Below are 27,315 nucleotides of genomic sequence, written 5' to 3'. Positions count from 1 at the left end.
CTGCCCATGAATTGCGAGTGTTAAGGTTCTAGTTGAAAAATTTGGGGACAGCTTTCTGCTCACTTGGCCACAGTTTACAGGCATCGGTTTGAAAGGCAATGGCACATTACGGCTCCCATCTTTTGAAGATTTAGTCCAACAGATCATTGACTGGGATAATTTTTGAAAATCATGTAGAATACATCTTTACATTTTCACATTTATGCTACTGCAACCTGAATCACATTGTCCAATGACTAATTCTTAGTAAGGGCGACCCACTCAGTTGTCACATGGTGTACAGGGAGTTTGGAAGGGTGAGCAGTTTTCTACCATAAATGGATACAGGCTGCACAGATGAGAGTCAGAATCCAGACTGTACCTGAGGCTGAAATGCTTATTACCTGAGTTTGTGATGGTAAATGACTGTGTTATTGTTGCACATGCTGAAGCAGCTATTGGCTCATCCAGATGGTTAAGGAGGTTGGGTGCTAAGGTACTGTTTACGAAGTTCAAATTTTGGGGGAGGTAATATATCTGGTTTCTCAGGCCAGTGTAATAGAGGACATGTTATGTTTAAAATTGTAATTCCTGTTATGATAGCTAGAAGATAGAAAGTTGGTCTTGAACTATCACATATTGTACTGTTTACCAATATGCTGCCACCTTGCAGCTTCAACCATTCCGTACCCTTAGGTCATCCCTGCTTGTAACAATTCGCAATAACTGCTGTTGGATTGTATAAGTGACTTGCTTTTTAGAAATAGGGTTGTGGTGCCAGAATGGGCATATGGTGGCTTGCTCTTGCTGGCAACGCCAAAGCTCGCATAGCAATGTTAGAGCATGGTTTTCCCGCCTTGCTTCCCATGCTGTTCTTCATGGGCCTTGTGTTTTTGCTGGTGGCCTTTTGAATTTTTCTCTTCTAATAGCATGATAAATTTGGTCATTATAGTGGATGGTTTATCGTGGTTATTTTTCACTGTAGAGATAGTGAGAGTACTGGTAGCCTTGAAAGTTTTACTTACTGTATGTTTAATGTCTCTGAAATTTTTAATAAGGCTATTGGTAAATCATATTTCTACTCCTCAATACCTTTTGTTCTGAGGACCCATTGTCATTGTAAGGATCTGGTGTTTGTGAAGCTGTAAAACTTGTTTGTGATTTGACAGTATATTACCATAGATAAAAAAACCTGTTCCCCCCCCCCCCCCTTGCAAAAAAAAAACCATAAAAAACTACATATTGATTTTGCCAAAAGCACACAAGTGATTCTTGGTGTTGTCACTCTCAGGGGCACTCTTGGTTGCTCTCTGTGAGAGGCACCCCTGTGCATCTTTGTCAATCGCAGCTCGATTGCATAGCACAACACGGAACTGTATGCTGTAGTGCTGTTGTGCAGGTTGCCTATCACAGTTGCTGACTTGAACAAATTTTTACAGTCTCCCATCTGACCTGGTATGGGCGAATTGTATAGTACACCCAGCTTGGACTATCACAGGGTGATAACATAGTGATAGGTTTTTCCTGTCTGGAGGATTAATAAACTCTAGCATAACTGGTATCTCTTCATGTGCTTCATGTAGCCCATCCACAAACTTTCAGGGATTTTAGAATTGTATGCCGCTGCTGCATACACCAACGAAGAATCCCAATCATTGCTATAGCTATTTGCATAGTGGCTTAGAATTTTCCCTCTCATTTGATGTACACATTCAGTTCTTCTGTTAACCTGTGAGTTTAAAGAGATCATCTCAGTTTGTGAATAAGCAACAAATGGTATAACTTCTTCAGCAATGCTAACATAAATTTGGTGCCCTGATATGTGATTTTGTTTCCAGAATACCAAACTGTAGTAACCAATTACACGTCACTACATTTCTACTGTGGCAGCTTGCCGCTTCTGGATAGCAACCATCCACATGTAATGTGTAAAATGATCTACAATTGATGAAGGTTTCTCGGGCTGCCAGCCGGATGGTAGTGTTGATTTTTCATGACGTTACGGGAAGTGTCATATTGCCCATCTTCTGGCGAAGTGTCGAGATTCACAGAGAGTGGGATATTTGTATGCGCGGTCACTCCCCTTCATTATACCTTGGGAGGCTGTGGTGGACCAGCAGGATGCGCGTGGTGGTGGGGGTAGCCGCCCCGGCGGCCATGTTAGGTTACATGCTGCAGTTGGTCCGTTCCCACAGATAGGCTGGTAATGTCCTTGCCAGTTGTAGTGTGTGAGAGGTCATGCTATTCCTGCAAACCCTTGGATAAATTTGCTATAATAGTTTGATAATCCCTAAAAGACTGCAATTCCTTGCCTGCCTGAAGAGGTGTTGGAAAACTCCATACAGTGTTTACCAGTCTTGAACCTATTCTCATTTCATCTTGGCTTATTAAATGCCCAAGTAATTCACTTCTTTGGCACAAAATGACACTTATATATGATAAGAGTTAGTTGTGCTTAGTGCAATTGCTGAAAAATGTCCCTCAACCAATGCACATCCCTTTTCATATTCCTAGCAAACACAACAATATCATCCAGATACGCCATACACTATGTCGGCTTTAGTCCCTTCAAAAACTGTCCAACTACTGTTGAAACATCACTTGTGCATTTCTTAGTCCAAATGACATTTTCCAATGAGGTACTGAATAAATGGAGTTTTTGGTTGGTCCTTGAGTACTATTCCCAGTTGTTGGTAGCCACTTATTAGATCCATAGTGGAAATATGCGTACAGCTTCCCAAGTTATCAAGGGCTTCTGTTATATTTGGTTGGATACGCACCTGTAATCGTACGACTCTTGAGGTATCTGTAGATGCTGCAGAACTGATACTGCTTCATTCCGTCAAGAACGTTTGTTGAGTACTATCACCACAGTTGCACCCTCTAGGCTGGTACTTCCCTCAATGATACCATTGCATAATTATTTGTTAATGAATTTCTCTATTACCAATTTTAGGTGATGGGGCACCCTGTGTGGCTTAAAGTACACAGGTGGTCGATTCCTAAATTGGAGTCTGTGCTTCGTCATTGGGATTGGTGGTAAAGGGCCATGAACTTTAAATAGATCATCTAATTCTAGCAGTAACTTCTCCATAAGAAGTCCCTCCATTCTTTCTTAATGCTTCACCTTTTCATGTAATGCAGTTATACTGGCAGCTTGGTCATGGATATGGTCCGAACGTATCCATCTAGATCAGCTTTGTCTAGAACATCTAAATTGGCAACCAATAATTCCGTAGACAAACTGATGATGCCATCAGTATCAAAATTATTGAAATCACTGGGCACTTCTCGTTCGCCACCCATCTCCTGTATGCATGCAGTGCTTCTGTACACAAAACAGTGTGCTTCATGTAGCTCATAATTTTCCTCCAATGGTTCCACCACACAAAATATGTTTACAGATAGTTCTGTTTCTACATTTGCTCATTGTAGTTTCCCTATGCCTTGCTGTACTTTATCATACAGATTGGTGTTCAGTGGTCGTGCACACGTTTTAACTGATTCATGGGTCACGAGTGGCAACCCTTGTGGCAGTATGTCATCGACAGAAGTTTTCAAAGATTGAACAATGTTTCCATGAGTTATACAATATGTTGTCCAAGGTCAGTTTTAGTATGATGCTTATACAGGAAACATGGCCCTAGGATCACGCAGTACCTTTCACCTGTATGGTAAAAACTTCCATAGTTTCCTGGAATTGCTTTGATTCCACCTGAAAATTTAAACACTGGTGAACCTAGCAACTACACTTTGTTACCATTGACTCCCCATACATCTATAGCATAGAAGATTTAACTGCATGTTTCCCGTGAGGTCCAGAGTTGTCTCAGACATGTGAGCTCCTGAGTGTAACAAAAATATATGCTCCCTACCATTTGACAATGTTGACTGGAATACTCTATTTCAAATTCTAAAGGCGGCACGGGTAAAATACAGGGAACGAAAGGCTATTTACAATTTGTACAGAAACCAGATGGCAGTTATAAGAGTCGAAGGGCATGAAAGGGAAGCAGCGGTTGGGAAGGGAGTGAGACAGGGTTCTAGCCTCTCCCCAATGTTATTCAATCTGTATATTGAGCAAGCAGTAAAGGAAACAAAATAAAAATTCTGAGTAGGTATAAAAATCCATGGAGAAGAAATAAAAACTTTGAGGTTCGTCGATGACATTGTAATTCTGTCAGAGACAGCAAAGGACTTGGAAGAGCAGTTGAACGGAATGGACAGTGTCTTGAAAGGAGGATATAAGATGAACATCAACAAAAGCAAAACGAGGATAATGGAATGTAGTCTAATTAAGTCGGGTGATGCTGAGGGAATTAGATTAGGAAATGAGACACTTAAAGTAGTAAAGGAGTTTTGCTATTTGGGGAGCAAAATAACTAATGATGGTCGAAGTAGAGAGGATATAAAATGTAGGCTGGCAATGGCAAGGAAAGCGTTTCTGGAGAAGAGAAATTTGTTAACATCCAGTATTGATTTAAGTGTCAGGAAGTTATTTCTGAAAGTATTCGTATGGAGTGTAGCCATGTATGGAAGTGAAACATGGACGATAAATAGTTTGGACAAGAAGAGAATAGAAGCTTTTGAAATGTGGTGCTACAGAAGAATGCTGAAGATTATATGGGTAGATCACACAACTAATGAGGAGGTATTGAATAGAATTGGGGAGAAGAGGAGTTTGTGGCACAACTTGACAAGAAGAAGGGACTGGTTGGTAGGACAAGTTCTGAGGCATCAAGGGATCACAAATTTAGCATTGGAGGGCAGCGTGGAGGGTAAAAATCATAGACGGAGACCAAGAGATGAATACACTAAGCAGATTCAGAAGGATGTAGGTTGCAGTAAGTACTGGGAGATGAAGAAGCTTGCACAGGATAGAGTAGCATGGAGAGCTGCATCAAACCAGTCTCTGGACTGAAGACCACAACAACAACAAACAACAACCATTTACCATGCTGGTCAAGCAACATTCTGCTTGACATAGATTATGCAGCATTAAAATTCACTGGGAGTACTGCTCGGCAGACTCTGAGCTGAATACTCATATTCCACCCTTTACTTTTATGCCCTTTACTTCTACACTACTGGCCATTAAAATTGCTACACTAAGAAGAAATGCAGATGATAAACGGGTACTCATTGGACAAATATATTATACTAGAACTGACATGTGATTACATTTTCACGCAATTTGAGTGCATAGAGCCTGAGAAATCAGTACCCAGAACAACCACCTCTGGCCGTAATAATGGCCTTGATACGCCTGGGCATTGAGTTAAACAGGCTTGGGTGGCGTGCACAGGTACAGCTGCCCATGCAGCTTCAACACGATACCACAGTTCATCAAGAGTAGTATCTGGCGTATTGTGACGAGCCAGTTGCTCGACCACCATTGACCAGACGTTTTCTGTTGGTGAGAGATCTGGAGAATGTGCTGTCCAGGGCAGCAGTCGAACATTTTCTGTATCCAGAAAGGCCCATAGAGGACCTGCAACATGCGGTCGTGCATTATCCTGCTGAAATGTAGGGTTTCGCAGGGATCAAATGAAGGGTAGAGCCATGGGTCGTAACACATCTGAAATGTAATGTCCACTGTTCAAAGTGCCGTCAGTGCGAACAAGAGGTGACAGAGACGTGTATCCAATGGCACCCCATACCATCACGCCGGGTGATACGCCAGTATGGCGATGATGAATACACACTTCCAATGTACGTTCACTGCAACGTCGCCAAACACTGATGCGACCATCATGATGCTGTAAACAGAACCTGTATTCATCTGAAAAAATGATGTTTTGCCATTCGTGGACCCAGGTTTGTCGTTGAGTACACCATCGCAGGTGCTCCTGTCTGTGATGCAGCGTCAAGGGTAACCGCAGCCTTTGTCTCCGAGCTGATAGTCCATGCTGCTGCAAACGTCGTTGAACTGTTCGTGCAGATGGTTATTGTCTTGCAAACGTCCCCATCTGTTGACTCAGGGATTGAGACGTGGCTGCACGATCCGTTACAGCCATGCGGATAAGATGCCTGTCATCTCGACTGCTAGTGATACGAGCTCGTTTGGATCCAGCACCGCGTTCTGTATTACCCTCCTGAACCCACCGATTCCATATTCTGCTAACAGTCATTGGATCTCGACCAACGCGAGCAGCAATGTCGCGATACGATATATCGCAATCGCGAAAGGCTACAATCCGACTTTTATCAAAGTTGGAAACATGATGGTACGCATTTCTCCTCCTTACATGAAGCATCACAACAACGTTTCACCTGGCAACGCCAGTCAACTGCTGTTTGTGTGTGAGAAATCGTTTGGAAACTTTCCTCATGTCAGCACGTTGTAGTTTTCGCCACTGGCGCCAACATTGTGTGAATGCTCTGAACAGCTAATCATTTGCATATCACAGCATCTTCTTCATGAGGGTTAAATTTCACATCTGTAGCACGTCATCTTCATGGTGTAGCAATTTTAATGGCCACCAGTGTATACTCTCACTCTTGGTGTCTTACTCTTCCATACCTATTACAGTGAGACTGACAACAGTTTTTTGTATATGGCCTAAACATCTACATTGATAGCACTTAACATCAGTAGAAGAGGCAGTACATTAGGTGGTAGTTACCATAGAAATGCGTCTAATGCTCTCTGTTCCACATCCGGAAGAACAATCTTATTTGTTTTGCACTCTGTGTTAATTCATAAGTTTTAATGTTTATTTTCTGTATCATAGCTGCAAAATTCTTACCTATTCACTTTGATTCTGCGACATTCCATTTAACTGTTCGCGATAGTATCTACAGCTATTCTGTCTCTTCCATTGCTGCACCACACCTTGCCATATTAGTCCATTGAACAATTGAGCATTTCGTAGGTCCTCATGCTGCATTACATAACTTTTCATGTCTCCTGCCAAACATGACTTGGTCATTTGCAGCAGCTGTTCATCTGTCCTAGATCCCGGCTTTGTAGCTGTCAACAGCTTTTCTACAATTGATAATATATCCTCTCCTAAATAACATTATGGCACTCTCAGAAGGTGCTACATCCCGAGCTGCCTGAAATGCCATAGAGACATCAGAAGCAGCAGCAACTCTCTCGAGAACTGCAATTGCAGCTGCAGCTTAAGTGCAGGGTGACACTTCATTTTCCTCCTCAGAAGATGACAGTAAAGCAGTATTTTTCTCTTCTGCATCATCAGCAGAATTGATGACTCGTTCTTCAACAGTAGAGTTTTCGTTGTCTGCCAGCATCATTTTCCTCTTCAGTCTGTGCTGTATTATCAGTCACTGTCCAGGCCTTCTTAAAATATTAGTTATGGTGTTTGTTGTAACTTCATCCCAAGCAGCAGAGATTTTGAGGACAGGTTGCAGTACATTCCAATGTGGAAAGGTTTTCTTGTAGTCTGATTGAATTAATGGCAGCCTTAACAAGAAGGTGTCTGTAATTATGCTTCATAGAGGTGATTATTTCTCCAGTGACTGTAGACAGCTTGTAGTGTTAGGTGGTATGAATACAACTTCTAAATTCAGAAGTTCCAGGTCATCGAACTGATGTGCCAGGCAGTGGTCCAAAGTTGCCAAAATACTTCTCTACCTCACAGCCATTTGTTGTTGAACTTTTAAGAGCCAGCTATGGGAGGGAGTCTGGTCATCCAAGCTTCATTGTTGTTCTCATAGTGGCATACCAGATTGAACAGATTGACACATTTTTTAAAAAAAATGTGGATTTTTGTATTTTTCAATCATTAATGGTTTGAGCTTATGAGAACCATCTCAATTACAAAACAAGACCACCACCAGTCTCTCTTTGCTGTGTTTGCCTCTTGACAATTTTTTGCCCTTGATACATTGTGTTTGTGCCGGCTTCATCCATATTAAATAAATACAGATACAAATGACAGAGCTTGGATTAAAATTCCCGCACCCTCTCATTGGCATCTTCCTTGTTTCATCAATGTGTTTTCCCACAAACATTTACAATATACATTTTATGCCTCTTCTGAAAATGCCATAGCCAGCCCTCAGAGCACACAAACCCTTTTTTGTGGGCGATTTCACGAGCATTTTCTTGAAGCATGGGGCCAGATGACAGAATTTGCTGTGAGTACATGTGTTGGAATAATTCAAACAGTGAATCGTTCATGTTTGGCTGTCCTCATGCACTTGCTATTGCTGCAAAATGAATAGCTTGCCAAACTCTCCTCTATTTTCTGGCTTGAAATAGACTTTGAGATTTGAAAGTGTCTGCGACATGTGTTTTAGTCTTCACTTCACTATTGATTACATGTAGAATTTGATGCTTTGGTGTTAACATCAGAGAATTAAGAGCTTGTTGGTAGCATTAAGAGCTCGTTTCTATTTCTGCACCATATTGTGTGAGATAGGAGAGGGGGGGGGGGGGGGGTTTGGATTTCACTGTTCATAATAATCAGAGACAGACAGATCTCTGCATTGTTGTACATTTCACTCTCTTTGTGGTCTACCAACCAACCCTGTCTTCCCCTTCCCTTGTGTCTTACACTGTGGTAATGACATGAGCAGCAATCAAGCGATTGTGCCATTGTTGTGAAATTACAATACAACAAGCTATTGAGAAAAAGTATGTGAAACACAGTGCACTACATGTGTATGTATTTATTTGGTTTAGGTAAAGAATGAGATGTGGAACATGTAATGTGGGGGGTCAAATTTTAGTTTGTAGGACGAATTATCTGAAATTTTGTTTGTCATATTGGGAAAGGGTCTACTACATATTCCATAGTGTACAGCAAACTTAAACTGGAAGAAGGATATTACTGACAGATGCTCAAACAGTTAAGTTCGGCTACTTTTGCTCTTTGTGTAATTACTAGTCTCGGAAACAAACGAATCAGCCTCTTGACATAGTCTGCATTTTTCCCCTTAATCAAGTCTTACAGAACAATTGTCTGGTGTAACTCGTCACTTACAAAGAAAGTATTGAGTGCACAAAAATATATGGTGTTCATCTGCAGTTGTATAGGTACCTCATCAAGGAGTCAGTCATTTTAGCTGCACCATCACAGTACATATATTCACTAATGAAATTCGTCTCTCATAATTTTTCACAATTTGAGAAGAATAGTGATGTCCACACCTATATTGCTAGATGAAAATACGACTTTTATTGGCCATTGTTAAAGCTGTCAGTGGCTCACAAGTTCAAGATGAGCAATAGAAAGTTTGGTCATTTGCCCGATAACATAAAATGTCTGACAAGTAGCAAAGCAAGTTTTAAACCTAACTTAAAATAATTTCTCGTGGAGAACTGTTCCTATTCCATGGACTAATGTCTATTAAAAGCTTTTAAGTATAGTTACCTGAATAGGACTAAAATATAATATGTTCATTAATGTTAACATTAATCATGTATATTTGTCCTGTAAAATGATTAATTCCAAATAATTTCAGCAGAAGATATCACTGAAATGATCTATGGAACATGTAAGCAACTAAACCACCCATTATGTTGCTTGAATCTGCTGGTTGCTTCTGATGCCAGTTGTAGAGGAGTCAAGATGGCTCTAGTATTTATTGATGTTGTTACAGGTTGCAGAGGTGTTGCAGTATGGCTGCCAGGGCACTACAAACATAGAGCCAAGTGGATTGGCTGTCAGTGCTTGCTTAGCTCAGCATGCAGCAGCAAGTGGCAGCCAGGGTACAGAGTTGGCAGGCCAGAGAGACACACCATTGTGTAGAAGCCAAGTCAGTTCCTTGCTGGTCACGTAGAGCGGTGTCAGTCCAGACAGGCAACAGGCACATCATGGCAACAAACTGTGAAATAAGCCAGTCACACCGTTTGATGCAAATGTGTGACCAGCAAGCAGTGTGTGGTGGGCCCAATGTAGAAGGCACCCAATCGTGTTTGCGAACCAAGGACCTCCGACATAGGATGCAGCAGCCTGAGGATGGAAGCATTCAGTATTAGAATGTCTACATGCAGGGCAGGCAGCAACTCGGCAGTAAGTCAGGTGCAGGTGGTACCTAAGCATAGGCTGTGAACCATCTGCCCTCTGGTGCATGCCTTTGAGTTGGTTCAAGTCAGCCAGCAGATGGCTTCTGATAGAAAGTACCATTGCAGCTCCTGGCAGCATCAGGACCAGGTGTACCTCATAGACTTGCAGCTAGTGGAGGCAGTGTCTTGTTGTAGTTGGGCTGGATGACCCACATCAGGTCAATGACTGGCATGGAGTACTTCTCAGAGCTGGAGTGGATGGTACTTACAGCAGCTTGTCCCGCACTGTTGTGACAGGACATCATTTTTGACTGCATAGACCACAGAAGTGGTGCAGTGCTGGGTTCAGACATGAAGTAAACCATGCCACTACTGCAACAATCTGGCCCTTGTACTATGTGGCGTTCACAGTGTACCAGCCTCGGCAGGAGACAGAGAGAGTCTAGTCATGTGGGGGGGGGTCAGGCCCAAGTAAGGATTGAACATTGTTTGTGATCAGAATATTTATTGAACAATGTATGGTTGAAAGAGCAATTAAATCAATCCAGAAAAAATTATTACTTGTGAGCTTACAACACCGTTACACTGATCCAAATTGTACTGTTAAAAACACAGGAAACCCAAAATGTTGTACATCGTAATGAAAATTTATGTTCAAAGACAACAAATAAGCTTTGCACTTAACTATCACATTTATGGAAGCAAATACTTTCAAAAACCAACTTCACAGAAGCGAAGCAGTTGTTGCAGTTCCTTGAGAATTAATCGCTTATCGCTAAGTTTCTGTTCCTATAATGAGATACCATGTAATTATGGGGACACACAAATTTTTATTAGTACAAGCTTAAGTGACAGAAGAACGATGAAAAAATTTAATACAGTATCGGTGCTTCAAAGCAATAGCTACAACAAGAAGAATTTGTATAACAAACAATTTAGCAAGACACCTGATCGTATTTTCTGACAGCCAGTTACTGATTTACAGTTGCTTGGTATCACAGAATGTTGTACAAGACTACTGACCAAAGGAATGAAAACTTACTAAAACCATGACCTTAAAAATTTACATTCAGTTTCCCAAACACACACACACACACACACACACACACACACACACACACACACACACACACACATATGTATATATGATTATCCGGGAGGTGTAGGTTATGTTTTTTTTTTAACAGTTGCGCCTCGCCACCCACCCCTCACAGCCGCGCCTCATCACCTACCCCTCTCCTCGCCACCTACCCCCTCCCCTTCCCTCTCCGTTATGCCTCGCCACGTGCTCCCTCCTCTCCCCTTCCCTCTCCGCTATGCTTCACCACGTGCCCCTCCTCTTTCCCTACCTGCTCTTACTTGCCACCTGCCCAATCCCAGACACATCTCTGCACCCATCCCAGTTGGTGGCCATAGCAAGGGGATAGTGGGGTAGTTGTGTCGGGGAGGGGACTGTTGGGGTGGTGTATTTAACAGTGAGTACTTGTTCTTGATCAGTCATTGAGGAATTTTTCTTAATTCTGGTTGTGATTTTCTCCCTGGTTTGTAATATGAAGCCTGTTGTAATGACTACCGTATATATATTGCAATTGTAAATTTCTTGGTGTAAATTTAATTAATGTTCTCAAGGAACATAAAGTTATCTCTTTCTATATTTTGTTCCACAGGGATTTTCGCGGCCCTGTTTGCACTGGTTCTAACTTCATCGGTGTGCTACTTCAAAAGGGAAGTTGCTGACATTGTAGTCAGTGTGTATAGTGAGGCTGCAGTTTCAGCAATGCTTGTGGGAATTGTATTTTCTCTAATTCTGTACAGAAGAGGTGGTAAATTGCCTATCTCCTATCTTAATCCATATGGATCAAAAGGCTTTATGTGGTATGACTTCTGGATGGGACGAGAAGTTACTCCTCGTATTGGAAAATTCAATGTAAAGCTCATCCTTCATCGATTTTCCATAATTATTGTGGTAAGTAAATATTGTTTTTGCAGCAAATGTGATACTATAACTTCATTATGAGATCATTTCTGTGTATGTGACGTAAAGAAATTAAAAGGCAAACAGAAAAGCATCAACTTCATGCCAAGGTGACCCACCTCTGGCCAATGCGGTTTATCCCCAGTGACAAGGTATATCTTGATTGTAGGTACATGTTTTGATCTTGTTAATTGAATAAATTATCTTCAACATTTGTTCTGGTACCATGATGTACATGTAAAGAAATTTGCACAGTACTTCAAAATGGGATTAACATCATATCTATGTTTGTGTCAACTTTTATTGTCGTTTGAGGGAGGTGTGGGATCAGGATCTTCAGAAAGGTCCCAGCTTAATGTTCCTACTCTGAAGAGTGTTGTGTGTCCTGTCTAAATATGGAATCTGACTCCAAATATTTTGTATCTGTTGAATAAAAATAAATGTCATGTTCAACAAATATGATAAAATAAATATTAACATTATATTATGGGTGCCTGGGCATGGCCTATGATTCTGTAGACTATAGCCCAGCTGCATGGCTGAACCTGTGTGAGCTATTTGCCTACGCTGGCTGCAGATGCCTGTTTGCCCATATGTTGGTTGAATAGTGTCTGGACAAATTAGAGCACAATAATACGCACAAAAACACTTACAGGCACTAGAAAATATACTGTTAACAGTAAAGGAAACCTATGGATTGAAATAAGAACCACAAAATATCTTTATTTACTTTAAAGCTGTTGCATTACATGGCACTTCAGCAAAATATAATAAAGTTTATGTCACACTTATGAATACCATCTCATTTCTGGAACTTATTCAAAGTCTTTCATGTCTCTCTCCATACATATTTCCCTGTTGTAGAATGCTTCAGTATTACCTGACTGGAATTTTTGCTGTGGTGAAAATTCATGTGGTATGGTAAGCGTATTATACCATCTTCCTGTTATGGTGTTAGAACTTCTAGGATTCATTAAGCTGCTATCCAAAGCCAGCTGGAACATCCACAGCTTATCTGTGGGTTCCTGAGGACACATGCACAGTAGCAGTCACTGACAGAAAGTACCTGTGCTACATCATTTCCACTTTGTGTAGATCACGTCCTTCCAAATTTCAGGGATACCAGCTGCTTTGCTTCTCATTAATGAAACTGAGCTATTACACTGTTGCCAAAAAGAGAATTGTCATACTTAACTTCACAAGCTGCATCAGTAAAGGGCTCTCATGCAAAGTGGATACCTTAAAACAAACATCAGAGGGCACACACAGTTGTACAGACAAGTGATTTCGAACTGACCATAATTATGAATCTTGTGGACGGGGATTTGTCGTATGGTGTCATTTTAGTTTGAACATGGTATGTTATGATAGTTATACATTTGTTGAATGAATGTGTTGATCACACCAAGTGACCACAACTTAAGATGACCACCATTTTGTTTGCATGACCATAATGGCAGTATAGTATTAGTTCAATTCTGAAACAATGCAGCTGGTGCAGATGTGTTTGATGGTTGAACATTGTCTTACTGCAAACTGCATTGGTAACATGTGTTGTCCACATAGGCATTGTCACCAGAATGGTTGAGGAGTCTTGATTTAACATATCCGAGTGTGATGGCCACATATGAATGAAATGCTGCCGCAGTGATTGCAATCCTGCAAATGATGTGGGACATCACTGGATGCAACTTGAGTTCTCATTTCGTACATCTCAAGTGCAATCTAAACAATAACTAGTAAATCAACTACGTTTTTGAAGTAGAAGACTTACACCTCCAGCAGACAACTCAGGGGCCTGTATTTCAACAGGACAAGGCTCGGATTCTTATAATGAGAAATGTGGAAGCCATACTTGAAGAAAGATGTGTTCCACTGCTTCTCTGGTTTGCACATTTGCGTGACATGTCACCCCTGAACATGTATGGAATGTGGTTGGTTGGTGACCTTTTGTGCTTTTCTAAGACTGGTGGAACTTCACGGAGTAGAGTACAAACTCTGAGTAAGGAGGTTCCTCAGTATCCAGGTGCTGTTTTGTGCAATTTCAAAGTGTTTAGAAGCATCACCGGGAAGCTTGATGTCATACTAAATTCAACAACCCCGAGTTTATGTACAGTTGTGTTACCTTAGAGATTTATCTTCTACAATCAGTTTTAGTGTAATGTAATCGTATTGCCATAGCAGTTTTATCATCTTCAATAAATAATCATCAAGATATTTCTTTATTTATGAGCCAAACCAGCAAAGTATTTTATTCTTTTTTCTGGCAATCAAATCTTCATATTGCCACAATTGTACCACAGATTGCTCATCTCTTATGTAATGTTTTATTTCATTATTTTAAGTGCTATATTTAAAACTACTTTATCTTTTGAGATAGGAGTGCTATCTGCTCTGTATTACACACATTTTTCTTGCATTGTCATATCACAGTCAGTTTATCCTCACAATTGTTCAGTTAGTAGTGGTTTGCTTCATTGCCTTTTGTCAGCGGTGGACTTCCTGATATTTTTTTGCATTTGGTCTACAACTCCACATTTTCCAATCTCTACATATTATAAAAATGTGTGTGTGTGTGTGTGGGGGGGGGGGGGGGAGGGGGGTCCATTTGTGTTTTCCCCATCTCCTCCTGAACCAGTGGACCAATCCAACTGAACTTGGTACACATGTCTTTTACTGTCAGGCAACAATTGCAGTGAATGTAAGACCCATAGTTCAGGTGATACAACGTGGCGATCAGTGAGGTGGGTGAAAAACAGCTGCATCGTTCATGAAGTTTTAATGCATTTATTCTTTAGTGCTAAGACACTCCTACAGTTGAGTCAACTTGAGGAAATCCCTGACAACTGGCACCGCTTTTGACATCTTTCAATCGTGAAGCGTAGATGGCTGCAGGCAAAAATTGTAGCCATCTAGAAAGCTATGAAGAGGCGTTGTCATAGAGACTGTTACAAAATCACTTTGTAGACATGTGAAGCAGCAGTGACCAGTGTACAGAAACTGTTGGGGATCATGTTCCTTAATCTGGATACTGTTCCTACACATTTGTACATCGTGCATACTTCTTTACATGACTGTTTCATAATTTACAAAGCGTTTTCATGAATACATAGTAATAAATTTTTTAAAAATACTGTACTTCAAACACAGCTCATTTTTTGTATTCATTTCTAATAGAAAATTGGCAAAATGAATACCCAAGCAATGCAGCTAGGTTTCTCAGCTAGTTTTAGAAATAAAGAAAATTGATTAGTGTAGAGACACTTCTCTATATGATTCATACGTAGAAAAGAGCAAACAAAATTCTCAAAGTAGTTAGGGTTTTAGGATGTCAATGTGGACTGTGATGTGATAATTAGTAGAAAAATCCTTTAGCATAGTAACCCGGATTCCACACCTTGATGCTAAACAGTCTCCAAGCAGCTTTTTTTTACTTTAATTTCACATGCCACCATATCACGTGTCACAACATCAATTACAGTGATGTCTAGTAGTTTGCCAGCCAGAGTGGCTGAGTGGTTCTAGGCGCTACAGTCTGGAACCGCGTGACAGCTGTGGTCACAGGTTCGAATCCTGCCTCGGTCATGGATGTGTGTGATGTTCTTAGGTTGGTTAGGTTTAAGTAGTTCTAAGTTCTAGGGGACTGATGATGACCTCAAAAGTTAAGTCCCATAGTGCTCAGAGCCATTTGAACGATTTGATGTCTAGTAGTTTCTGTAGTGGCAAGAGAATCTATACATTCTTGTCCAGCCTTGATTGGGCATGTATATTGTAACAATTACTATTTGTGTTCTACAGCCGTTGCTCACATTTGTATTTATTTTGTGTTTAACTTAACACTACACATTTTGAACATGTTCTCCTCATGGAGAGGCTGTTCGTAGAGTGGGAGGAATTTGCCAGAAGTCGATGGCTAGTGGTATCTGCTGTTGTTGTTGTTTTGATTATCTTGACATATCACTTCTGACATTTACATAATTACCTGTAGGCTATGTGTGCATGCCTTGTAGTGTTAGCTGTAGGCTTAATGCCTTCATCATCTGTGAATAAATAATTAATGTAATGCTGTAATTACATTAGTAACAGAAATTGTTTAATTAGCTGTTTTTGTTTGTATTTCAGATTGCACTGAACATGTTGATTGCCACAAAAGCACATTTGCAGGGAGTGGAAGAAGAAATATTAAGATCTGTTATAATATCTACAATATTGCAGTCATTATTTTCTTTACACTTTATTTTTCATGAAGACCTGTATCTGTATTCCTTCCTAGCTATCTCAGAAGGTGTTGGATACATGATAGCAGTGGGATTTATGACATTTCCATTCATATTGACATTCACTACAAAAGCTATCTTGGACTATAGGTTAGTCTCTTACATATATTAATTGCTGTTGACATCTCTCTACTTACTGAAGAAGGAAAAAAAAAAAAATTATCTTGTTTCACAGATTAAAGGCATCACTGACAGAAATGTATATTGTACTGTGTTCCTATACAATTGGACAAATATTATTACAGTCGAGCAGTCACAGGAAAATGCTCTCTCTAAAATATCCAGTCACCTCAGTTTGGAGGGTGAATGTGCTGCCTAAATGGAGTGCTGCTGTTCAGATCAGAGCATATATGGGAGAGATCATTGTTTATTGGGCTTTGGCTTTGGTTGCTGGTAAGTCTTATGTCCAGTTTTCAGCAATGTTATTGTAACTAGAGGACCAGATTCATGTATGAGTGATAAAACACTACTGGTTAATCTGTCATGATTTGTTGTTTTTGTGAATATAGTCGCCATTGTTCTTAATAAGAAAATTAGAACTCATTCTTTTAACACCTATAACTACAATGGTGTGCAAAACTTTAGGGTGAAAGTAACTTTTGCATGATGTGTTACTGCCAAGTAACGTAGGTCAATGAAACATCAACCACACATAGAATGAACTCCTACAGTATAGTACAAAAGGTAACTGAAAGACAGACAAACAGAAATGACACTTTTATTGAAAGTCACCACGATTTATAATGGTCTGCTGGACATAAGGAAAGATGGGATGTGGTTCTTAATAGGGTGTGTGAGCGCCACAAATGGCAATGAATGTTCTGCAATGTGCTCCCATCTGGTTGGTAGGGAGTTCTTGTGGTAGAGCATTCCATTCCTCCACCACCACAGATGACAACTGTTGAATGTGCTATAATACATCTCCCCAATGCATCCCACATACATTCGATGGAATTTAAGTCAGAGGAATAGGCAGGCCAGTCCTTTCACTAAGTATCCTCTCGTTCAAGAGCTGTCCCACCGTCACAGTTCGATGTGATCACACTTTGTCATCCATAAAAATGAAGTCAGGGCCAAATGTACCCTGAAAATATGCACTTGGGGAAGGAGTACAGTGTCACAATGTTGACTGGTGGGTGTGCTGTGTTCAATGATTGGCAGGTCACTGCACCCATGCAACATTATGACTCACTGCACAACACATGGACCATCAAAATGACAATGTTCAACAGTGTTCCTGGGTGCATTGCGTGTTCCCATCTTTCACCAGATGAGGATACGCCCAGCTTTGTCGAACATTATCACTTTTGTTAAAAGTGTTGGGAGGCATGTTGTTGCATGGACGTACTGACCTCAAAATCTTTGAACATGGTACATTTATCAGTCAGTGTTGTTGTGACGCTGTGCTCTTTCCCTATGTGCACCTTTTCTGGGTTCATTTCACCCTGTTTTTGTTTTTATGGATGTCAGTGTGTGACTATATTGAACTGTGCAGGTGGAGTAGTTCTTGGAATGAGAGGATATTTAGCGAATATCGCTCTGCCACAATAATTCTTTACCAACCTTTTGCCAGTACATTGCAGAGTATGCATTGCCATCCATGATGATCACATACCTTATTAAGAACCATTTTCCATCTTTCCTAATGTCCAGAGGACCATTATAAATCACGGTGACTTCTGTGTGATTATTGTCTTTGAATCAAAGTGTCATTTTTGTTCATCTCATTGTGTGTCTTTCCGTTACCTTCTGTACTGTACTGTAGCAGTTCCTTCTATCGAGCTACGTTATTTGGCAGTGACACATTGTGTGAAAGTTACTTTCATCCTTAAGTTTTGCACACCAGTGAATTTTCAAGATTTTTGTGCAAATTTTTGTATGTTCCTGATCGCATTCTGCTAGATGGCCAAGGATGTTAGTGAGGTCTGTTGTGTGTCTTGTTCCAATAGTTTAAGTTTGTGATTGTATTGTTGGCTGTCAGTGTTGCAAACTATAACAGGAGTTCCTGCAGCCTATACTACTTACGATAATGCACTGATGGGAAAACCAGATGTAGCTGCCATATTTGATAGGGAAAACTCCTGCTGCTTCAGTAAAGAGGTTCCTTTGTGACAGTTGTGTACAAACCCTACAAAAGAAATGACAAATTGGTGCTCTTTATTGTGCCAAAAAAACTGAGATACTGGATCTCGGACATAGTCAAACCACGGAGCTTTGAACAGAGTTTGTGCCTCACTGTGCCAAGTATCTACAGTTAGAATCTTGGTCTAGGTAAAATTTCCTCTGACAGGCAAACTGTTGTAGTTAAAAATGTGTTAATGACAGAGATTGCTTATGGTTAACCCTGATTATAACTATTGAAGGGCAAGCCACTGGCCAGCAAATCAACCCTGAACATTTATGACATGAGCAGTCATCCGTCCAGAACACTTTTTAACAATGCAGTGGCACCATATACGAGAGAGTTATTTTTATTTTGGGAATTCAGGTTCATCTGTTATGCAAACGACTGTTTTCAAATTCCCAAATATGTTTCAACATCTTTGTGCTATCATCAGTGTGTACTTTTATTCAGTTCTTATTTTCTATAATGTTGGGTTTTGTAGAACTCTGTTCACATTATTATATGCTGGTAGCTGGCTATCTGTAAAGTTATTTTAGTAGTTTTTGTCCCCATCTGCATTCTCATCTGTTGTGGAAGTATACGCAGAAGCACAGTACAGGTTTCTGAGTAACTTCCCTCACAAGTTAGACTTTTGAACTTCACAAACCAGTGTTTATGTTGGTGTTGTGTCCGATTCCTGTCGATGTTCATGTTAAAAAGAACAGTTCTTTTTATAATAGGTGGACATGAATTCCTGTAATTTAGTCTGCAAACACAGTTGTTGCTGGAACTTCAAAACTGAATGATTATTTGTCTTGTTCATTTACAAATGAAGTGTTTCCAGAACTGCCAAAAATGATGATGAAGACACGTATTTCATATTTGGCTTGAGGCAGCTTAATGTTTTGCAAAGGTAGCACACACCCTACAAGTCATCGATTTTACTCCTCTTTCACACATTTGTAGGACGTAGATCGGTGTAGCAAATAATGCTCAATATGATGTGCTCCTCCTGCATTTTCAAGAAGTCGAGAGTCATAGTTTTAGGAGCCTATTGAACACCATTTGAGAATGCCAGCTGTTGAGCAACAATATTTGCACAATCAGGAGCTGTGGATTTAAGGCGGCAGGCTAGAAGTCTCCTAGAGTTATGTTTGAGGCTTGTCATCCCCCCCTCCTAATCTTCCACCAAACGCTTATATCACTACAATGAGTAGTTTCTTCAAGAAGGAACTGTAACGATATCCCCCTAATCCCTCTCCCACTCCCTCACTCTCCTGTGGCCTTGCAACTCTTTTCTGAGAAAACCTGTGGCGAGCGTGGGGTCTCGAGTCACTGCATTATTTTTTTCCTTTCCGGTGTTGCAGTCTTACTTTCTGACTATATCTTTTCTCATACTCTGTCTGTAGACAGCTTGCCTAGTGACAACCTAGCTTGTCGCAGGACATTGATTATGGCTTTTCCCATTTTACTTATTTATTTTCAATCACTTACTTTCATTAAGTCCCCACATCCTGGTCTGTTCTCCACCTTTTCTAATATTGTTAGAGACATGTAGGCCGTGCAAGGAACCTGACTACGCAGGGAATGCACTATTGAGGCCTGAGATATTACCTCTCTGTAAGTGCTGAGGAACAGGTGCCTGTCTGGTGGTATCAGGACTCTGGGCAGTGGCCGTCAGTCTGGCAATTGCTCTGGCTTCGCGATACTTGTGGGGAGAGCCCTTTCTAGGTTGTTTATGCAGTATCGTGACAAATATCTCACACAGTGGAAATACGACAGTCATCTGCCAGTGGCTGTGAGGCAACAACTAATGTCCGCCTGTTCTGCGATCTGTGTTAATTTCCATGAAATGCATTTCAGTTATGATCATCTCCAGTCCTTTGAGGATACCATGCCCTCTGTCAGAACCCCAGCGCATCTGGATGAGTTTACATGCTGGTTAACACAGATACTGTCAGTGAGTGAACCAGCCCGGGTGGAGGGAGTGGTGGAGGGTAGTACTATGTTGGTTTGGTAGCAGACTTTTGATTCACGAACTACTTCATCATCTCGATCTCTGTCTCTTCAATGCACCTACCCACATTTGTGTTGTCCATGACACTTCTTTGTCTATTAAACTTACGATCTCTTCCCTCAATCTCATGGCATCACTGCAATTGATGTTATACCTCAGTCTTTATGACAGTGATCACTTTTGCCAATCCAAATGCTGTATGGGCAGAATAATAAAGAAGCATTAAGTGGGTGTGATCTTCCACACACCAGCCAAGATGGCAGCTCTTCTCGGATCTGTGAAAGATGATCTGCTTTTACGAATTTATGAAATTCCTTGTCAGTATGTTAAAAGTTGCATAGAACAAACAATATGCTCTGTACAAGAATGTTGCATCAAACACAAGCTATATATCCGCTTTCTACAGCCCAACAAAGCTGCAATGCCTGAACATTGTATTTCCATTGGCCATTGCATGAATTACGGGAAAGTCAAGATACTGTTCACAGCCTCATCCTACTGGGATTCACTGATCAAGAAATCTGTCGAAATACAATTAGCAGACAATATGCTCAGCTGAGGAGATAGTTCGCACCTCGGCAAATAACAGAAACTACTCATTTCATGTCTGCGCTCTCAGAAAAATTATTATTCTGAGTCTTTGCTGTCTGACATTCCAACACTTCACCCATTTTAATAATTAACCACATGATTCCTAAGCACATTAGATTCACTTCATCCATTTTAATAATTAACCACATGATTCCTTAGAACATTAGATTTGTTGACTCAGCACTTTTTTTATTCTGAGAAGCCTAATGAAAAATCTATGAGTGTGCTCTTGTGCCGACTGTCTTATCTCCTATGCACACACATTTACTCACAGTGTGTCATTGTGACAAGTGGCTTTAATTCAGTGATGGCCTCACCTTGAAGAGGAAACATGACAACACCCCAAGCCACATGACCACTTCCATCATGGAATTTTTTACCATAAAAGGCATTCTTGTTGTTCCACAGCCCCCCCCCCCTCCCCTCCCCTCATTTGCCTCATCTGAGTCCTTATCACCTTTTTTCTTCTCCCGAAATTGAAAAATGTCTTAAAAGGATGTCATTTTGTGATTTGCAAGAATATTCAAACGAATGTGATCAAACTGTTAAAAAAAAAAAAGGCCCTACCAATTGAAGCCTTTTGGAACTGCTAGCAGGACTGGGAATGACAACTCTGCTGATGTATAGCTGCCAAAGGGAACTACTTTGAAGGGGACAGTGTTGTTGTTTGAAAAAAAAAAAAAAAATGAAAACATTGGCAGATAAAAAATCAGTCTCACTGCTCTTCTCACACACTTCGTATGTGTATCATTGTGAAGTGTGTGACAGAGGGTACTTTTTACCATACTATATACTGAAGTTTCTTGTGTTCTATCCATGTATTGAGAGTGATAAGATTTTGTGTGTTTTGAGGTTTTTTTCTGTTACACATAAAAAGTCTGTAACCATTTGCACCATCCCTTGATGTTCCCTGTAAGTCCAACCTGATATGGGTTCCATACACTTGAGTAATATTCAAGTATAGGGCATAAAAGTGTATTTTAAGTCCCCTCTTTTGTAGGCAAACTGTTTTTTCCCAGTGTTTTATCAGTTAACTATCGCCTGTGATTTGCTTCAACTACAACTGAGCCAAAGTGGTTGTTCTGTCACACATCTCTACATATTGTTGAGGAAAGGGGAAAAAAGGCATGGGGAGTTAAAGCAGTCCTCATCACGAAGGTTCTTTCAAACAATTCAGTGTTTATTAGGCACGGTCATATTGTAGATAGTATGCTCTTGGCCTCCTCTGACCTTTGAGATGACTAGATACAGGTGGACCCCGAACTGTGGTGCCATTTGGTATTTTTCACTTTAACAAATTATTGCTAGATATGAAAGAAGTGATAAGTGACAGGAAAAATTCTTTGACTTTACTGAAATTTGAAAGCTCGACCTTTGGATTTACTGTCTGGCACTTGCTCACATAGTCTTCAAGGCACACACATTTATGGTATGACTGACAAGGTGTGACTCATTAATCTTATAGTTAAAAGGATATCACATGTTTATGTTCCACGAAGTGCACCACTTTGTATTTAAATATTATGAGCAAGTTGCCAGTCTTTGTGCTTGACATATCTTGTCGAGATCTAATCAGATATTATGGTATTTTTTACCAGATCAAATTTCTTCATAAATAACAGCATGATAGATGAAAAGCTTGAGACAGCAACTATTATTATACTTGAATGATGTCAATTTGCTGTGCTGGCCACCATTGTTAGGATTAAACTACCCTTTTATTTTATATGTTTCAGTACTACATAGTTTTGGCTGTGTAGCCATTCTCAAGTGTCTGTTATCCATATCAACTCCAATTGTTTGGATTAGATTAGATTAGTACTTGTGCCATAGATCATGAATACGACATTTCGTAATGATGTGGAACGTGTCAGGTTAATAAAAGGTGTCTATACAAGATATTACATTAGACAAAATATTACATGACACTCAATAATTTTTTTTTTTTTTTTTGTTGGGGGTTAGGAAATTACCCACTTACTATATCCAACAATTCATCTAATGAGTAGAAGGAGTTGCCATTAAGAAATTCTTTTAATTTCCTTTTAAATGCTATATGGCTATCTGTCAGACTTTTGATGCTATTAGGTAAGTGACCAAAGACTTTTGTGGCAGCATAATTTACCCCCTTCTGCGCCAAAGTTAGATTTAACCTTGAGCAGTGAAAATCATCCTTTCTCCTAGTGTTGTAGCCATTACACTGCTATTACTTTTGAATTCCTTCGGATTGTTAATAACAAATTTCATAAGTGAATATGTATATTGTGAGGCTACAGTCAAGCTTTCTAGCTCTTTAAATAAGTGTCTGCAGGAGGATCTTGGATGAGCTCCAGCAATTATTCTGATTACACGCTCTAGTGCAATGAACACTCTTTTACTCAATGATGAGTTACCCCAGAATATGTCATACGAAAGCAGAGAATGAAAATAGGTGTGGTAACCTAATTTACTCAGATGTATGTCGCCAAAATTTGCAATGACCCTAATAGAATAAGTAGTTGAACTCAAACGTTTCAGCAGATCCTCAGTGTGTTTTTTCCAGTTCAACCCCTCATCAATGCATACACCTAGAAATTTGAATATTCTACCTTAGCTACCGATTTCTGATCGAAGTCTATATATATTAATGGTGTCATTCTATATCCTGTGTGGAACTGAATATACTGTGTTTTGTCAAAGTTTAATTAGAGCCCATTTGCAGAGAACCACTTAATGATTTTCTGAAAAACATCATTTACAATTTCACCAGTTAATTCTTGTCTGTCGGGTGTGATAACTATACTTGTATCATCGGCAAAAAGTACCAGCTTTGCATCTTCGTGAATATAGAATGGCAAGCCATTAATATATATTAAGAACAGTAGAGGACCCAAGACCGAACCTTGTGGCACCCCATTCTTGATTGTTCCCCAGTTTGAGAAATCACCAGTTTTTTACATATTATGTGAACTGTTTATTTCAACTTTCTGCACTCTTCCAGTTAGGTATGATTTAAACTATTTGAGCACTGTTCGATTCATACCACAGTACTTGAGCTTATCTAGAAGTATTCCATGATTTACACAATCAAAAGCCTTTGATAGATCACAAAAAATCCCAACGGGTGACTTCCGGTTACTCAGAGCATTTAATATTTCATTAGTGAAAGTGTATATAGCATTTTCCGTTGAAAAACCCTAACTGACATTTTGTTAAAACTTTATTTTTACAAAGGTGTGAAGCTACTCTACAATACATTACTTTTTCAAGAATTTTGGATAAGGCAGTCAGAAGAGAGATTGGGCGGTAGTTGTTGACATCAGATGTATCCCCTTCTTTATGCAGTGGTATAACAATGGCATACTTCAGTCCATTTGAGAAAATACCCTTCTTCAGAGAGCTATTACATATGTGGCTAAGAATCCCACTTATCTCTTAGGAACAAGCTTTTATTATCCTGCTGGAAATGCCATCAATTCTATGTGAGCTTTTATTCGTAAGAGTGTTTATTATCTTCCTAATTTCAGAAGGAGAGGTGGGTGGAATTTCAATTGTATCAAATGGTGTGGGTAAGGCCTCTTCCATTAACTGCCTTGCTTCTTGTAATGAACATTTAGATCCTATTTTCTCTACAACATTTAAAAAATTATTATTCAAAATGTTTTTGACTTCCGGCTTGTTGTTTATCAAGTTTCCATTCACTTTGATGGTAATGCCGTCATCCTGTACTCTTGGTTGTCCTGTCTCCCTTGTAATAATATTCCAAATTTTTTTGATATTGTTATCAGTCAGCAACAAAAAATTAGGAGAAAAAAATTGTGTAGTTGCAAATTTTTGTACAGTGTTTGGAGGATGTGTCATGAACAACATATTGAAAATCCCCACCGGTGGAGGGGGGGGGGGCAGTTAAAAGTAATTTTTTTTAGAATAACTTAAAAACTGCAGATTCCAGTAAAAATGCTTTCCAGTGCAAAATTGAAATACATAAAACTTTATATGGGAATGGTGTTCCTCATTTTCTTTCTAGGACTAATAGTTTCCTCATTGCCTTGTTTCTTCTATCTATAGTACTGATAATATCATATTTGAAGAAAATAGGTTGGTTTGCATGTGATCAGTCTTTTTATAACTGGCGCTAGTTTCCACAGAGTAAGTCATTTTGTTGCAGTTAGGTCATAATGTTTGAACTCTTAATGTCTTCTAGTATTCTGATAAAACTAGATAAGTCTTTTAGGACTTCTAATACCTATAAGGTATAGCCTTATAAAAGGAGCTGTCCCATAACCCTATTTTCTAGTAGAAAGTATGTTTGTTTCTGTGTTCTCTATAATCTTTCAAAGCTGGAAATACTTTTTCCATGTTGAGTATACAGTATCAGTCAACTGTATTTTTGCCATTCTCATCACCACTTAACTGCTTAATAGGCATCATGAATGATGTAAACACTTTTTTTAATCATGAAAAAGAAGTACAGGCGCAGTATCTCACTTTCATTTGTAAGCAATGAACCATAAACTGATCATTCTGCATAATGCATCTATTGTTTACTATGTATGTTAACATTTTATATCAAGTGAGATACATTTGTTTGCATGTTAATGTTCTTGGCATTAATGTGCTTCCTTTATAATGTGTTTAGCTGTAACTTCAAATGTTAAGCTTGTTGCCAAGTTTAATCACCATGACATTTCATTTTATAGCTGTTATTTCTTGCAGGTACCACTTACCTTGGTATTTTCATAATACCATCAGCATTTACAGTTACTGTGCTTTCAAGAGCCTTCAGGGAATATAAACGTTCAGCAGCCTATCAAGCAGGTGAAGTTAACACCAAACAGTAATAAGCTGTAATTCTCAGTAACTCTCGTGAAACAAGATCATGCTAAATGATTGTGAATATGGGGCTAACTGCCATGTTCAAATATGGAATCATTTATAAAATGTTTTTTTTTTTGTGATAACTACTGTGCACTATTTGAACTGTCTTTGTTTAGCAATTGAGCACATACATTTTCTTAAAAAAGAGTTTTCAAAGATTTTAAGATGGTCTAAAATTACAAATGATCTTTATGTAGCACTTTTTATGTTCTTGTAAGTAATCTGAAAGATTATAGGAGCATCAACATTTATTGTGGCAAGTTTAGTTTTTATTGATCTAAGAAGACTGTTAAAACAGTAATTTTTTTAAAAATATGTCTTTGGCTAGTACTTATAGTTAATTACTTATTATTATTATTATTATTATTATTATACGTATCATTCTACAATGTTATTATTAGTATTATTATACGTATCACTTTATGAGAGTACAAATTAAAGCCCTTAGTGATTGATATGTTATAAACGCCATTCAGACTATGGCACGAACTGAACAAATATCATTTCATGCTGTGTATTTTATATTTGGTTATTTTCTATATTTTTGTTGTAATTAATTTCTAATTGTGTTGTTTAAATAAATAGGTTTAGGTTAAATGTGTGTATGTGTATTTAAATATTACCTGTATTCTAACATTGTTTTTGGAAACTCCACTTTAGTGTAAAGACTGATTGTAAGAAAGACAAATGGCAAGCCTTTGCTCTTTCAAAGGTTGCTAGTCAACTGCATTGATATGATCTGTGTGTCTCCCAGCTGTGTGAAATGGGACACTAAATGTGGGCACGGAATGACCACTCCCATCATTAGTTTGATATTCATCTCGTTTGAAATTAAATTTTTTGTTAGCAGCAGTAATTTGTACGCCTTCCAAATATTTAAAGAACTTTATGCTATGCAATTATACAAATATATTTAAATCTGTGTTCACAAATCGGAAAGACAGATTATAATCTCGTGGAGAAGGAGCGTTTGTTGTAACAAGCAGAAACATTAGATCCAGTGAGTCTAAAATAAATTGGACTGCATACTAATATGGACAGGAATAATCAGGTTTGATTGACTTCTTTTATAAATCAGATGTTTCTAGCAACAGATCCACACTCGTTGATCATATCATTATCCAAAGTAGCCTAAACTTGATATCATGGAAATACTCCCAAGTACACAATGGTGGTATCGGGTGGTGATTAACCTACCCAATATCAACTGGGAAAATGTACATTAATGTTACTGACAATAAGGACAAACAATGTTGCAAAATAATGTTGACTTCATTGTCTGACAACTACCCTGAACAACTAGACAAACAACCCACAGCTAAAAGAAACATTTTAGACCTCGTGGCTGCAAACAGAACCAATCTTTTTGTGTCATCAGTGAGAGAGGGATAAGTGACCATGGTGTTATGAGAAACAATGATAACCAAAAGCAAAAAGGTCATAAATAAAGTTAGGAAAGTATTTGTGACTGGCTATTAGCTTACTTAAAGGGTAAATTGAGAACATTTACTTCAGATCTGGAATATGGGGAACAATTGT

The 27,315-nt window shown here is 39.3% G+C and overlaps 1 protein-coding gene across 7 annotated transcripts in view; it reads left to right on the top strand.

Moving 5' to 3' along the window:
• Positions 1 to 26,375, top strand: part of LOC124722596 — a 356,119-nt gene extending 329,744 nt beyond the window's left edge. For all 7 annotated transcript variants that reach the window (XM_047247733.1, XM_047247734.1, XM_047247735.1 and 4 more), the window contains 4 exons: positions 11,623 to 11,921; positions 16,053 to 16,297; positions 16,383 to 16,600; positions 25,615 to 26,375. In XM_047247733.1, coding sequence (XP_047103689.1) covers positions 11,623 to 11,921; positions 16,053 to 16,297; positions 16,383 to 16,600; positions 25,615 to 25,739 — 887 coding nt within the window. In that variant the 3' untranslated portion in view covers positions 25,740 to 26,375. The remainder of the gene's footprint in view (positions 1 to 11,622; positions 11,922 to 16,052; positions 16,298 to 16,382; positions 16,601 to 25,614) is intronic.
• Positions 26,376 to 27,315: the final 940 nt, after the last annotated feature.

Source organism: Schistocerca piceifrons, chromosome X (genome assembly GCF_021461385.2).
Source record: "Schistocerca piceifrons isolate TAMUIC-IGC-003096 chromosome X, iqSchPice1.1, whole genome shotgun sequence".
NCBI classification, from domain to species: domain Eukaryota; kingdom Metazoa; phylum Arthropoda; class Insecta; order Orthoptera; family Acrididae; genus Schistocerca; species Schistocerca piceifrons.
The sequence above is the reverse complement of the archived record's forward strand: the minus strand, read 5'-3'. Positions and strand labels throughout refer to the sequence as shown.